Raw genomic sequence first — 15,266 nt, 5'->3', positions numbered from 1 at the left:
AACCCATGAACCAATCCAACCCATAAATTTTTTGTTTATTTGAACCCGGGTTGGGTTGATCGGTTTTTTTGGGTCATCAGGTTTCTTGAACACCCTTAATTGCATGATTAAAATATGACCTTTTTTTTTAGGTACCAAATGTACTACAAACTTAAATGCATAATTGAAACAAACTAATCATTGTTCATTATTGAAAAACAGTCTAAAACACGGGTTGATCAAACATTCTCTTCAAGGAGAAGGTTGCAATAGTCCAACTTTAGGGCTATAGGAATGGATAAGAAGCTCTTCATATCTTGCACGCTGTGGAATACGATTTGCATAAGTTTCACTCTCTATCGGTTATGCAATTTAGGAATATCTTAAAGTTGGTTTACAACTTCTGTACGTAGTTCAACTTCAGTTGCACGCTTCTCTTTCGGCCATTCTACAATCGCCTTCAATTGGTCATTTGCAAATACTATCGCATTCCTAACAATCTTTGCCATTTTATATTGATTCCCACTTCGCTTCCTCTTACTTCCTCTCGAAGCATTTCCTTCTTCAGTGCTTCAACCGATACGTGTTCCATGCATGTCATCCTGTGACATGTCCATTCCCTGATTAGACATCATGGGGATGTTTGGATCCTGTGATTAATGAATAGGAACTCCATCATTCATATGGTTTGATATGTTAGACCCGACGTCCATAAAGGTCTCTGACCATCCTCCCGTAGCCCAATTCTTGCCAAAGATGTAGGCTAGATCATCATAGTATGGGAACGATTTGTGTAGAAGCCCCTTTGCTGCAAGATGACTCCGCATGAAGGGTGAAGTGGATGTTATGATTTTGTTACCAATATTCATAAATTAATTTAGACAAAACTGTACCTTCACCCATCAATCAAATAACTCCCTCTCTGCAGTGATGCATTGGAATTCCTTATTCTAGCCAAATCCATTACAAGCTGGTCCTCTCATTTCTGCGATCGCTTGGTAAGTTTTTTTCAGGGATTTGACTCGACAATCTATAGTTGGTGATCCTTGGATATTACAGTCGGGCAACTTCTCAGCCATCAAATGTTGTAGTTGTGCCAAGTAGCCAGGTCGAAACGTCCCATTGTCTGATCTCCATCCACCAGATGCGACCAACGCCACCAAGCACTCGACCAGCTTCGCTTCTTCCTCTTTAGTCCAAGTGTGCTTCGAGGCTCTTGAGGAACTTGACATTTTAGTGTATACACGTACATATTTTAATATAATTAAACAATAAATGACAAGTAGTTTGTAGAAAATCTAATGAGAGAGTTCATGGGTAAAGTTAAGCACAAAATATAGTAAACATAATGAGAGAGTTTCGAATGAAATTGTTCATAAAGGCACTAAAATAAACAAAAAGTATAAAGGCATTACACGGTATGCAACTCCCATTCAGTAAACATCCATTGCACCAGTTCATCCCTCCATTGGATCTATTCATTTGAACTCTCGATATAATTTATCTCATCTCCCCCAGTTGTAGCAAGCTTGAATCCACCTCATCCAAATCCTCGGTCAGTTTACTATTAGTCATCTCCCTATTGATAAGATTGTGTAGAAGGCAACACGCTATGATGGTTCGACATTGGATTTGCACTAGGTAGTATGATTTCCCTCGCAAGATTTCCCATCTACCCTCCAATAACCCGAACGTTCTCTTGATGACATTCTGTGCAAAAGAATGTTCATGTTAAAAAATTCTCATGGAGTTGTTGGTGCATTACCTCCTCCATGCCACTTTGAAAGATGATATATTTCGCCTCTATATGGAGCCAAAAAACCCTCTGCATTTGGGTATCCAACATAACATAGATAATAATACCCTGTTGAACATCCAATCGTTTCAAACCTTATATTACAAATACAATGAGTAGGGAGAGATGGTATGTGTAGCTAGTTACCTTTCAAAACCTTCAGTCCATTAGGTCGTGATATTGCCTCTCTGAGAACTCAAGAATTAGCTGCGGATCCTTCCTACCTTGATAAGACGAACACAAAGTCGCCATTTGTATCACACACACTGAGTACATTTGTTGCAATTTCACCCTTCCTCGTCCTATACCTTGGGCGATCAGTTGCACTGACATTTACCTTGATGTACGTGCTATCGAATGCACCCATACAATTCTGCATTCGAACAAAATCAGAAATATTCATGCACATACGTTCTCCTAAGAAATAAGTCATGTCGAACTAATGTTGGTGTAGTTGAATTGTACCTCAAACCATTTCCATTGTGGATCTGTATACAAGTTTGTGACCGACAAAGTTTTTTTTAACAACACGTCGTGTAATCGTAACACCGCTAATAAAACAGTGTTGAAATGCCTAGAAACAGTTTTACCAGACCATACAAATTCTTTTTGAACTATCCGGTTCTTAACGTCATGGGTTAAAATATATAAGAACATAGCAACCATCTCCTCCACATCTATAACTTCAGTTCCAACTAATCCACCAGTTGTCTTAAGTAAATGACCTAAAATGGCAAAACATCTTCTATCCATTCTTGTACTTTGATGACAATATAAATCGGACTCATGAATGAGTCGAAAGTATGCTAATTGTCTAATACGATGTCTACTGTCATGTGATGTGTTTCCTATCCTTCTATGGTCATTCAGTAATAACTCTAGTATTAAAAGTAACTGACGTTGTGAAGCTGTAAATCCTGTTAGTATTGTAACTAGTTCTGTTGGGTCCGTTATGTACTTATAAATTTGGAACTGGTCCTGAAAGAAAAATTTTAGATCATAAAATAATTACAAAACTAAAAAATAAACTTAGTCAAATTCCAAAAATATTTCTTAGTCATGTTAACACTGTTTTTTTTCTAATATACTGTTTTTATATTACTTAAAAAAACAAAACTTTTTATATAACTTTATATATATATATATATATATATATATATATATATATATTATTTTGTTTATGTAAACTTAGTCAAATTCCAAAAATAAACTTAGTCAAATTCCAAAAAGTTTTTATTTTCTAATACCATAAACTTAGTCATGCTATATATAAAGAAACTTTGATTTTTTTACCATTTATAACATTTTTTTTGTTGTTTACGAAAAGAAAAAAGGGAGTGAATATTATCTGTTGGTTGTGGATGCTAAAAATAACAAAAATTTTCATCGAAATTGTTTGTTTGTATTTGTCTCACTCCTTTGCAACACATTGATAAAACAAAATTGTTGAAAACACACTAGTAGTTATTTGAAACTCTTGAAATACATATCAATTGAGAAAATAATTTATTATCATCTTTCTTATTTGCTCCCTTATTCTATTGCCCTTATTCTAATGGTTTTTTTTGTTACTTTTTCTTATTTCATAATAATAATACATACCAACTGCAGAAATTTTCCAATTTTTATATATTTTTTTAACTAATTGTCATGAAAATCTGTTTTTAATTTAAAGTTGCAAAAGAATGAACACAAAATAATAATAATAATAAATAAATACAAATAAAAATAAATTACAAATATAGCAACGAATATTAGGTTGTGATATTATTACAGTCAATCATCCAAATATAGTAAAAAATCAAATTACAAAAATAACAAATATAAGAAACAATTAACAAAAGTAACATATATTTAAGTGCATGTAAACACCTTAGTAAGAGAAAGTTGGTAAACAATGTTTGATCCAGTTGATTCGCATAAGACCAACCCTAAAACAAATTACAATAAACAACATTAGTACACTAGTCAACAACCGTAATAAAGAAAAATGTTGGATAAAGAGAGAGAAGACATATCATTTGCATTTATGAAGTAGATGGAATGTGTTTGTCCTTATACTTGAAGACAAGTGAGAGCATAATTATAAAGTACAAAAAAACAAAAAATGGAATAGGGTCCAACCTCATAGTTATGAAATTCATTCATTGAAACTTGAATTTCAGATAATATCATGAATATGATAAATGAGAAATCAACAAGATGAATGCAGTAAACCAAGAGAAATAACACAGAATAAGAAAATGTTGGGGACAAGAGAAATAACACAGAATAAGAAAATGTTGGAGACACGAGAAATAACACAGAATAAGAAAATGTTGGAGTGAAGAGAAATAATTACTGATTGCATTAAGCAAGTAGATGGAATGGGTTTGGCCTTAGTTGAAGTGAAGTGAGATACATATATATAGTTGTGTGAATACAATAAATAGTAACTAACAACCATTGTTAGTAAATATAGAATAGACCATCCAAAAAAAGATATGGCAATGATGAATACTATTAAACATTACCTAACAATTAGTGTCCATCAATATACAATAAATCATCCTAAAAATAGGGAATATGCTAATGATGAATGCACTAAACAGTACCTAAGAACCGCTGTCAATCAATATACAATAAACAATGGTCAAACGGAGGTCAAAAGTTACAAATTGGACAAGCAATGGACAAACAAAGACTGAAATGAATAAATTTTTTACAGAGACAGTAATAACAATGAAGAACATAACATATCTTACTTGGTAAAGACTAACCTAGACTAACATGACAAAGATAATACTCTCATGTGAGGTTTTCTTTTCTTCAACAACAAAGAACATAACATATACATAATAATTTTTTTTCATGTGAAATTATGCTACATTTATTTACATTTCTAAGTAAATTCTAAATAAAAATTAACAAAGTTAGAGATTTAATTTTTTTTTTTTTAAATCTTTGATAGCCATTGTACAAGCATAACTCAACATAATATGTGTGTTTTTCAGAGACGATAATAATTCAAAGCAAAAGAATTCAATATAATGAAGAGCATAATTTGAAAGCAAAATAAGGAACATCAAATAATTTGTCCACTAATTTACAAAATTTTGAGCTAAAACTGAAAAGAAAAAAAAAAAAATTCATCATCGGCTGGGAAAGGGAAAAAGAAGATTTATCTTCGACACCCCCCTACCAAGCTCCAAATCTTGACCTCCCCCTACTTAGCTCCAAAGCCTATTTCGACAGAGTGAGAAGATCGAATAAAGCAGAAAAGGGAATCAAAGTTTTGGAACGGCGAGAGAGAGATTGTTTGAAGCGGGAAGGGGAAGAGACACGATCTATAGATCTGTGAAATGTGAAACTAGATCTGATGACACCAAAACCAGATTTGAAGCCGGAGAAATAAAGAGAAGGAAGATTGAAATCTAAGCATAGTGTTCGATCGGACAAGAAAGGAGAAAATCAAGGGAGAACGATCGGACAAGAAAGGAGACACGAATGCGATGGAGAAGATGGAAACAGTGTATCGTGGGGTTTGGAACAGTTCCCCTAGGATTAAAGTGTGAAGTATAATTGGAGCTCCATCTAAAAATAGTTGGAGCCTCAAACAAGTAGTCCACTCCACCTCACTCTAATCTTGGACCCAAACAGGCCCTAAAGCTCTTCAAATAAATTTAAAAGAACCAAAAGTAGTGGGTTGTGTTCGTTCTTTACTTCTAAAAAATAATATTTTTACTAGAAAAAACATACAATATACGAAATGTTTAAACATTTCTTTTATTCTTTGCTGTTAGCAAAACAGACGAGGGAGAACAATAAAACAAAGCAAATTAAACAAAAACTATGGCTATTAGAATGTGGGCTTCTTTTACTGCCAATGCACTCAGACTCTATTCATCTAAAATCCATCTCCCTCCTCCATTCTCTCTCTTCAGATGCTTCTCCACTGGTAGTTTTTTTTCGCTCTTTCCTGTTTTGCATGCAAGCTGTTTGTGTTACCAAATGGACAATTAAAAAATATAAAAAATAGAAAACATAACATACAAATTTATATGATTTATTAACGATAGGTTAATTATGTCCATAGATAGAGAGAGAACAGTATTATGAAAGAGAATGTTTTTCTGAATACACAAACGGCATCTTAGAGTTAGAGAGTTTATATAGCACACTGCTCTAAACCCTAAGGTTATAATCGTAAATAACCACAAATAAATAAATATGTTAAATAGCGAAATCCCAATACTTTGTTGTTTGAAGCGTCAACAAACGAATTCAAGACATTCCAATATTTTGTGTAAATATCTCTAAGTTTCAGTTTTCATATCACTCTTTGGAATTTTGAAGCTTTAGTCTTGTAATCTTTAGAGCTTCATAAGATTCCTCGAATATTCAGAGCTCCAGTTTTTTATTTTTCTCCACCACTACGATGAAGGAAAAATATGTTTATAGGATTTTGTGGGCCTGGGCATCATTTTCTTTTGGGCCAACAATTGGACTTGGGTTTGTGCCAAAGTATTTCCTAGGTCCAACCTTTTCTTTGAACCAATTTTCCATTATGAGATTGAATTGGATTGGACTTTAGGCATAAGTGACTTACAGACCAAATTATCCATCGTGGTCCAACCTTAATTATTGTGATCAGATGATCAGAAAAAAGAAATGTGACATTTTCTAATTTGTCATTTGTTTGGTCTCCAAACTTTATTTTATGGCAAATATTAATTCTTAATTGTCCATAAATTTAATAAAATGAGACTTTTTTTTTTTTTTTTTTTTTGTGATGAATGTGGTGAATTTTGATTGCTAAAAATTTATCCTCCAACGAAATAATTATATATTTCAAGAGGATAATAGGAAAAATCTTAAATTGAGAGGGATTCTATTTATTTTCTAATGGATATGGAAATGATGATTGCTATGTTGAATGATAAATTTTGGATCATTCACATATCACCATGTCATCTCTCAAATTAATGTCGAAATTACAAATTATTAAATTTGGACTAATTTCAAGACATGTGTCGTAGATTGAAATATCATGTGTCTTCTTTCTGGTCATTTGATCATAACAACAAAATTGGTCGAATTTAATGGTAATGAGGCACACAATTGATTATTTGGCCAATAACTAAGTTTGGTATAAATTGTAAATTAAATTGATCGGGTCCAAGGTCAATCTGATTCATGTTCGCGGTAGAAAAGTGGAAAAAAGAAAGAGTTGACTGGATAAATGGTTAAAATAGGATGATATTTTTGAAAAATGACTAAAACTATGTAAACTTAGAAAATACCAAATTATTAAATCTATTAGATTTTAAAAATACCAAATTATTAAATCTATTGGATTTTAAAATCTATAAATGGTCAGATTTACCTCTCAAATAAAATTGCTATGATTATGGTGTATTTTAAAAACAAATCTAATAAACTAAAAATAATATATAGAATATAAACAACTGGACTAAAAAGTATGAAAACACCTCCAATTCATATAATAGTTCAACAAACTAAAAAAATGTTTTCCTTAAAAAAAAAAAAAAAAAACCCGGTATAAGTATGAGAAGCAACAAGGCAAAGAGGCAAAAGAGGCGTTTAATTTTCTACCAACTTTTTAAATCACATCATATACATTATATTTCCTTTAAAAAATAAGTACCTATCGAGATCGAGCTAACCACACAAATAAAACGGTTAAAATATTTGTTTGAGTCATATAAATACTAAAATACAATGTACTAAAAAAAAAAACCCATAGATAATTGAACTTAATTAACTGAAATCTTTGTTGAGTCATGAAAATACATCATATTGAAAAAAGGGAGAGTTCGGGGGCAGACATTCAACCAATAATTTTTTCTAAATAACCTCTAATTATGAATTTATTAAGTTTCACACTCGGACTCTAAGTAAGTGTTAACAAATACTTTCTACCTATAAACAATTAAAATATTTGTCACATTTTGACACACATACTAAAAAATAATTTAATGTTCCTTAGACTAAGCCATGTAAATACATTGTAATACATCTTTATTATCAAGCAATGTCCATTCGGAGAACACTTGCATAACCTATCAAACAAATTTGATGTATATAAATAAACACATAATCCCCTCTACGGGATAACTTTCTAGCTAAGTACATTGTATTTTTTTTATGTAATTAAAGTGTATATATAATACAAATAATCTCTTCTACTTGGGCAATGTTCCTAGTAAAGTGTATATATATATATAATACATAGTATTTATTTGTAAATATTATATATACATCGAAAAATAACTTTCTCCACCTGAGTTTTCTCAATCAAAGCAGTTAAAACTCGATAGACGAGAGTTTCTCCATTAGTTACTGAATAAGAGAACATTATTCACTTCTAATTTTCTCATAATAGCTCCTCAATCTGTAAATATGACAATTAATATGGCCAATAACTACACGCTACTCCTCCACTACATGAGAAATTGCAAAATTATTTCATGTTTATTGACTTCTAAGAGGGGTTGCTTCAAATTTTTGCAATGGATGGCTCCAATCCCTTCCATTGGTAGCTTCTCTCGTTAGGGTTTGAAAGTTGTCTTCCATACTCTTCAATTCTCCAATTTTGCTTGTTTTAGAAAGATGTGTGAATAATTTACGTAGAGATTTTAGCAACTTTTCTCGAGACACAACTTGACATTTACAATCTCTGTTTGTAGGATTATCATGCACAAAAACTTGTAAAACATGTAAGTATAGAATGTTGATGTTGTAAATAAACGACATAATATAAAAAGGTGGTTAAGATTGCTACATACATATTAGTAGATCTTAAAAAATTGTAATTGAATTTATAATGTGGGAAGATATGATAAGAATTTTGGAAAAAAACTGATTTCATAAATGAAAAATAAGATTTAAAAGTGTGGAAAATGAAATTTAAAAAACAAAATTTTAGGAGAAGAAATTTGGGATTAAAGTCACCATAGGGTAAAAATGGGAGGAAAAAATGTGGCCATTTCCTACAATTTTTTTCTTTTAAAAAAAACTAAGTCCAAACCCAACTTAATTATGGGCCCAAAAAAACTAGATCCAAGCCCATGTAAGCCCCTTCACCTAGGGAGTCTTGCCTTATGGAAGAGGATCGGATGTATTGAGTACCTAAACCTTGAATCTTTAGTTGGAGAGTTTTTTGCATGAGAAATGAAACGAGCATCCAAATCTCATATTTGTTTCACCCTTTTCAATTCATTATTTGGGAATATAACGTTTTGCCTGGACTAAGCTATTCCTAGATACCTTCATTTCTACGGACAATGTTGTCGATTTCCTTCTAATACTTTGGATTTTTTCTTTTTCTCTCTCCCTCTGTTTTTCATTTTATATATAATTCACTTTGAAAATAGTTAAATAATTAATATTAATTTAACAAAAATTATATAAATATTTATTTTAATAAATCAATACTAATCTAATAAAATATTTACTTAACTTATTTTTATAATAAAAATTTATTAAATGAATAGAGTTGTTTTTTACGAAATTATTAATTTATTACCCAACAATATCTTAAATTTAGGTAGTATAAAACTTCATTTTTTTCCCAATAATTATAATTTATTACTTTATTGTTTTTTTAATAATCAAATAATTATTTATGGAGAGTGTTTTAATTTGATCATTCATTATGAACATATAATCATTATTGATTATTTATAATAAATTAATTATTTATTGTTATTATTTTTTATTACTCCATTTATTATTAGCATATCATATTTACAAAACAATTATTATTCTTTATTAATAAATCATATTTTATCTATTTTTTCAATTTTTATATAATATATCGATTATATTTTTTTATATTATTTAATTAAAACTAAAATTACTAATTTCTAGCTTAATTAATTATAAAAATGATTGACTCCTAAATTATAATTAGTATGACGTTCATTAAATATATTAATTGGTTATTTTTAATTATAAATTACTCAACTTTTAAATATTAATAATTAAAACTATTAATGATTCATAATTAATTAATTTTTTTTATCGATATATTGAATGTTGTTTATTCTTTAATTTATTAATCTACGAAAATTATAATAAAATTTTCATGCTTAATTTCATAAAATAAATGCAAACACAATTTTTGTTCATAAAATTCTGATAGCATTATGATATACAACCAAACACGGCCATCTTTAATTACCAGACATTCTATTCCCAGACATTTCCAAGCATCCTTTATTCTCATACATCTAGGAAACCTTAAATCAAACGGCCCCTAAAGTTTCAAAAATTGGAGCACTTACTATTTGATAATATAACTCTCTTGAAACTCTAAAGACTAGAAGACTGTAAAGCTTTGAAGTTCTGAAGAGTGTATCTCTCTTGAAGATCTATTTTTGTTCTTTAAAGATTAAGATCGAGGCTCAAAATACTTTCAAAATATCAAAAGACTATCTAAAACTAATGGAATCAAAACCTCAGAAGATCACGAGTGGAAGTCAAAGACACTAAAAGAAGTTCTAGAGAGAATTTAGAAAACATAACATTCTCCAAACTATTGAGAATTAAACACGCATTTTGAAACCCAAAATCACTTCAAATCTCAGATAATTTCCAAACTCAAGAACTATAACTTCGAGAATAAGTTGCAAAATCCTCAAGACAAATCCACATTCGAGAACAATCTATGCAGAACCCACATGACAAATAAAAAATGAGAACAAGCTTCAAAGTCATCAAGATGAATTTACTTTGAGAGAGAAAGATTAAGATGAAAATATTGTCTAGATAGTATTTTCTCCTTCTTTCGAGAGTAGTGAGTTATGATTGTTGTTGCCTTGTTGTACTCAGTCTAATAAAAATAGTATTTTTAATGGAAAATACAATATTTGAAATGTTTCCAATTTTTATAATATAAATGGTAATAGATAATCAAATATTTTTGAAATAATCAACAATAGATTTATCGTAGAGATTAAAAAATAAGATGTATTGAAAGTACATACACTAATTTTAAGTAAACTCCAAAATCGAGGATGAAGATGATATTTTAACTTTCTATTATTTATTTATTAATTATTTATTCTAATTTATTATCAACCCTTGTATTTAGTGAATTGTTGAAAATATTGATGAAAATTTAATATCGTATACCATTATCATGGGGTCATTATCAGGCCATGGCTCTTCAGATGATGATGATGATATGGAAGAAAAAAGAGTGAAAATCACTCGAACAAAGAAAAAATATGAGAAAAAAAAAAGAAAAAAAAAAGCAGTTTATAGATTAGGCAGTCACTGCCCACCATCCATCGAAGATAAAGCGTGAATCAAAAATTTCAAAACTTTCTTTTATTCTTTGCTGATAGCAAAACAGAGGAAGAAGAAGAAGAACAAAACAGAGCAAATTAAACGAAAGGAGAAAAAAAAAAGCCATGGCTCTTAGAATGTGGGCTTCTTCTACTGCCAATGCACTCAGACTCTCATCTTCGTCAAAAACCCATCTCTCTCCTTCATTCTCTCTCTCCAGATGCTTCTCCACGGGTAGTTTTTTTGCCATTTCTTATTTTGCATGCAAACTGTTTGTGTAAATGTCTCTGTGAACTTTGAGTTTGTTTTTTACACTCGGGTACCGTTTTTGTGCTGTTGGGTTTTATGATTCTCAATTATGTTTATTTGTTTATTTACTTATTTTTAATCTGGGTATGATAAAAGAGGGGTTGTTTTATTTTTAATTTGTAACGCTTTTTGGTTGGTTTTGCAGTTTTGGATGGGCTGAAGTACGCTTCTTCGCATGAGTGGGTGAAGCATGAAGGCTCTGTTGCTACCGTTGGCATCACTGACCATGCTCAGGTTCTCTCTCTTTTTTTCCATGAAATTGATCATTTTCCAAATAATGTAACTCTTGTTTGCCTGAATTTTAGGTGAAATTCTAAGTTTGAGCCATGAACTTTTAGAATTGTGTCTATTTAGTCTCGTTATTTGAAAAGTTTATAATAAATCTTTTAAGTTCTTTAGAAAGTTTTTAATGACGTGATAGGTTGGAAGGGTTGTGTTAGTGTCAGGTTTAATTGTTGGGCCATATTAGACTAAAATTGAAAATTTTGAGACTCATGAAAAACTTTTTAAAATACAGAACTAATTAGCCCAAGTGCTGAGCTTATAATTTTACCTAAATTTTGGAATGCTCTTTGGATAAGGAAACTTGATAGTTACAAGATTCCTTGTGCTGTTTCTCCATTTTTCCATTGAAACTGATTCAAGCTTTTGTTATAACAACTTTTACATCGCTTCATTTTAGAAACTTTGCATTTATACTTGTACACAATCTTGGGTTGGAAGCGTTTTGTTCTCATGCATCTTCACAGGATCATTTGGGAGAAGTGGTGTTTGTGGATCTGCCAGAATCAGGCGGTTCAGTTTCTCAAGGTAAGAGCTTTGGAGCTGTGGAGAGTGTGAAAGCAACCAGTGATATCAACTCCCCAATCTCTGGTGAGATTGTTGAAGTTAACCCACAGCTTAAGGAATCCCCTGGTTTGGTAATTCCAAATTCTCATATTCTTTTTGCCAAGTCCTTGGACTCTGCATTTGCTTGATAAACAAATCACGGTTCCGAGTCCCGTATTCTGCTAACTTTAATGTTTCATTTGTGAGTTTTCTGTCTGTTTCATTTTGATTCATGTGCTTTTTCTCAATGTACTTAATCTAATATATGTACTTAGTTACTAGGTAATTAGATATTTAACATATGGATTAGGTTATTGCGTAGACAAAGTTACAAAGACTAAAATGAAACCAAGAAGAGCCCAGAAATTACATGTTACAAAAAGATATGGTAAATTTAGTCTCAACGTAGTATTGTTGGAATGTCTTGAATCTGTTACTTGGTGTCCTGAATAACCATGCACGAGTTCTCATTGTCCGATCAACAAGATGGGTGGGGGCTCAGGGTAACACCCCAAAACCTAATTTCAATTTGTACATGCGTTATTTATGTTTTTTGGCCTAGGGTTTAGAGAGGTGCTATATATAATCTCTCTAATCCTAGTAGCATCTCTATTGTTTGTATTATATGATATTCTCTCTAATAATAAACTGCTTTCTTCCTTACCGTGGACATAGCTAACACACTATTAGTGAACCACATAAATTTCTGTGCCGATTTCTTCTTGTTCTTTATTCTTTGCTTGTCTATTTTGTTTCTGTCATAACAAGTATATTATTGATTTATTTACTTCCATGTTCATGAAATGAAGATCAATTCAAGTCCATATGAAGGGGGATGGATGATAAAAGTGAAGCCAAGCAATCCAGCTGAATTAGATTCCTTGTTTGGTCCAAAGGAATATACAAAGTTTTGTGAGGAAGAAGATGCAGCCCACTAAAGCTGAACAACAAATATGTATCTCCAAACAGAGCTTAAGCTAATTCCTTTTCAAAGCTGCTTGAATTGTTGACATATCAGAAGCAATTTCTATGGGGAAAGAGAGCCAAAATAATTACAAGTTCATTGTGAGTTGAAATGTGCCTAAGCATCTGAACTACATTCTTTCTTGAATGTTTATCCCACTTTGAAATTAGTTGAATTTCTATGCCTTAATTTTGGTCATTAATTCTTGAATGTTCTGAATTTGATTGAATTCATAAGGCTTCCAACTTTAGAATGAAACCGAGATGAGTTATTTATAAACCCATATAATGAATAACTGAATATGCACATATATATATATACACACTTATTGAAATGTTCCTAATAAAACTATATTTTATAATTTTTAGTGAAAAACTTGAAAATTGATGACGCATTTTCTGATCTCCTTTGTTTTGGATGTCATCTGAAGTCACCGTGGATGAAATGGTGAAGGAAAATGATGATGTCTTAATGATACTTCCTGATTTTTTAAAAATGAAGCTCACAAATCCCACTTCCATCCATTAGCTTTCAAGTTTTGTTGGCTATATTTTAAAAGTAGTTTTAAAACTAAACCAAATTTTAAAAACTAAAAAAAATAGTTTTTAAAAAACTCTTTTTGTTTTGGGAAGTTGGCTAATAATTCAACTCTTTTACCAAAAAAAGATATAAATCATTGTAAGAAATTGAGAGAAAACATCTTAATTTTCAAAAATAAAAAATCAAAACAGAAATGGTTAACAAATAAAGCCTAAATTAATTTTAATTTCAAGTATAAAGGAGATAGAAGAATTTTTTTTTTTTTTTTTAATTAGGGTAAAAATTACTTTTTCTTTTTGTCATAGAATTTTAGTAATAAGCTCTGGTTGCTAAGATTTTAAAATTGGAGAAAATATCTAAAAGATCTCTGACTTACTTTTTCCATTTGTTACAATTATGGGCAGTAAGAAAGGCCCAAAACCAATCCAAGGAATAGTGAATTTCATATAAGGTCTTTTTGACAAGATGTAGGTAGTCTATGTTTCATAGACATGTCTATTTCATTTAGGTGTGTTTGATAAATGGGTATGAGTTGAGTTGAGTTGGGTAGGTATTTATTATTCAGGTTTGTTAAGCCCATAAAGAAAACCTATGGGTTATTAAAATCCCTTTTTTACCCACTCAAAACTCTCATTTTTTATTCCCTCAAAACGAGGACTTTTTATATTGATATGGTTGTTTTCAAAACTTATTATATTAGAGAAATATTAGGCCTTTTATATCAGAGAAATATTGTTGTTTTGCTAGAAGTCGAGGGTTGAGGATTGGATTAATGTAGATGTCGAACGTTCAGAACTCGACAAACAAAGAAAAACTTGGAAACAATATGTATATTAGGGTTGTCGTAGGTTGAAGTTTCGACATACATAACTTGACAAACAAAAAAAAACTTGGAAACAATATGTATAAAGGGTTGTACATAAGTCGAAACTTCAACCCTGGACAAGTGAAATCTCGCTAATTTTATGATGAAAATCTCGCACTAGAAGGAAATCTCGCTAGAAATGTGGACTGAATCTCGCTAATTTTGTGATGAGGATCTCGCTCTGGAAGGAAATCTCGCTAGAAATGTGGACCGAATCTCGCTAATTTTGTGATGAGGATCTCGCTCTGGAAGGAAGTTTCACTAGAAATGTGGGCCGAATCTCGCTAATTTTGAATAAGGATCTCGCTCTGGAAGGAAATCTCGCTAGAAATGTGGGCCGAATCTCGCTAATTTTGTGATGAGGATCTCGCTTTGGAAGGAAATCTCGCTAGAAATGTGGGCCCAATCTCGCTAATTTTGTGATGAGGATCTCGCTCTAGAAGAAAATCTCGCTAGAAATGTGGGCCGAAATCTCGCTAGAAATGTGGGCCGAATCTCGCTAATTTTGTGATGAGGATCTCGCTCTAGAAGAAAATCTCGCTAGAAATGAGGTCTCGCTCATGAAGATCCTCATGAGCGAGATCCTTTTTTTTTTTTTTAATGAAAATATGTTATTTCTATTTACTTGACTTTACTATTTCTATTTACTTGACTTTACTACCAACGTGGCTGCTACTTACTTCCAACTAACA

At 31.2% G+C, this 15,266-nt stretch overlaps 1 protein-coding gene and 1 pseudogene across 1 annotated transcript; one reads left to right on the top strand and one right to left on the bottom strand.

The window, feature by feature from the left end:
- Positions 1-218: 218 nt before the first annotated feature.
- LOC150035916 (uncharacterized) lies at positions 219-1,211 on the bottom strand (annotated as a pseudogene).
- A 9,913-nt stretch (positions 1,212-11,124) lies between these two features.
- Positions 11,125-13,371, top strand: LOC120069266 (Single hybrid motif superfamily protein). Its single transcript, XM_039020988.2, has 4 exons — positions 11,125-11,302; positions 11,523-11,611; positions 12,127-12,297; positions 13,015-13,371. Exons 1-4 carry the CDS (start codon positions 11,194-11,196, stop codon positions 13,141-13,143), a joined length of 498 nt encoding a protein of 165 aa, XP_038876916.1. The 5' UTR covers positions 11,125-11,193; the 3' UTR covers positions 13,144-13,371.
- The last annotated feature ends 1,895 nt before the right edge of the window (positions 13,372-15,266 follow it).

The sequence above is a fragment of the Benincasa hispida genome, chromosome 5, assembly GCF_027475165.1.
Source record: "Benincasa hispida cultivar pf3 chromosome 5, pf3_genome.v1.1, whole genome shotgun sequence".
Lineage (NCBI taxonomy): Eukaryota > Viridiplantae > Streptophyta > Magnoliopsida > Cucurbitales > Cucurbitaceae > Benincasa > Benincasa hispida.
Note: the sequence above shows the minus strand (reverse complement) of the source record. Positions and strands in the feature narration are given on the sequence as shown.

Excerpts from the sequence above, each read along its gene's own strand:
- LOC120069266 (XM_039020988.2), top strand. The coding sequence starts at position 11,194 with ATGGCTCTTAGAATGTGGGCTTCTTCTACTGCCAATGCACTCAGACTC. Across the intron at positions 11,303-11,522 it reads CTCCAGATGCTTCTCCACGG|TTTTGGATGGGCTGAAGTAC; the intron begins GTAGTTTTTTTG and ends TTGGTTTTGCAG. Across the intron at positions 12,298-13,014 it reads TTAAGGAATCCCCTGGTTTG|ATCAATTCAAGTCCATATGA; the intron begins GTAATTCCAAAT and ends CATGAAATGAAG.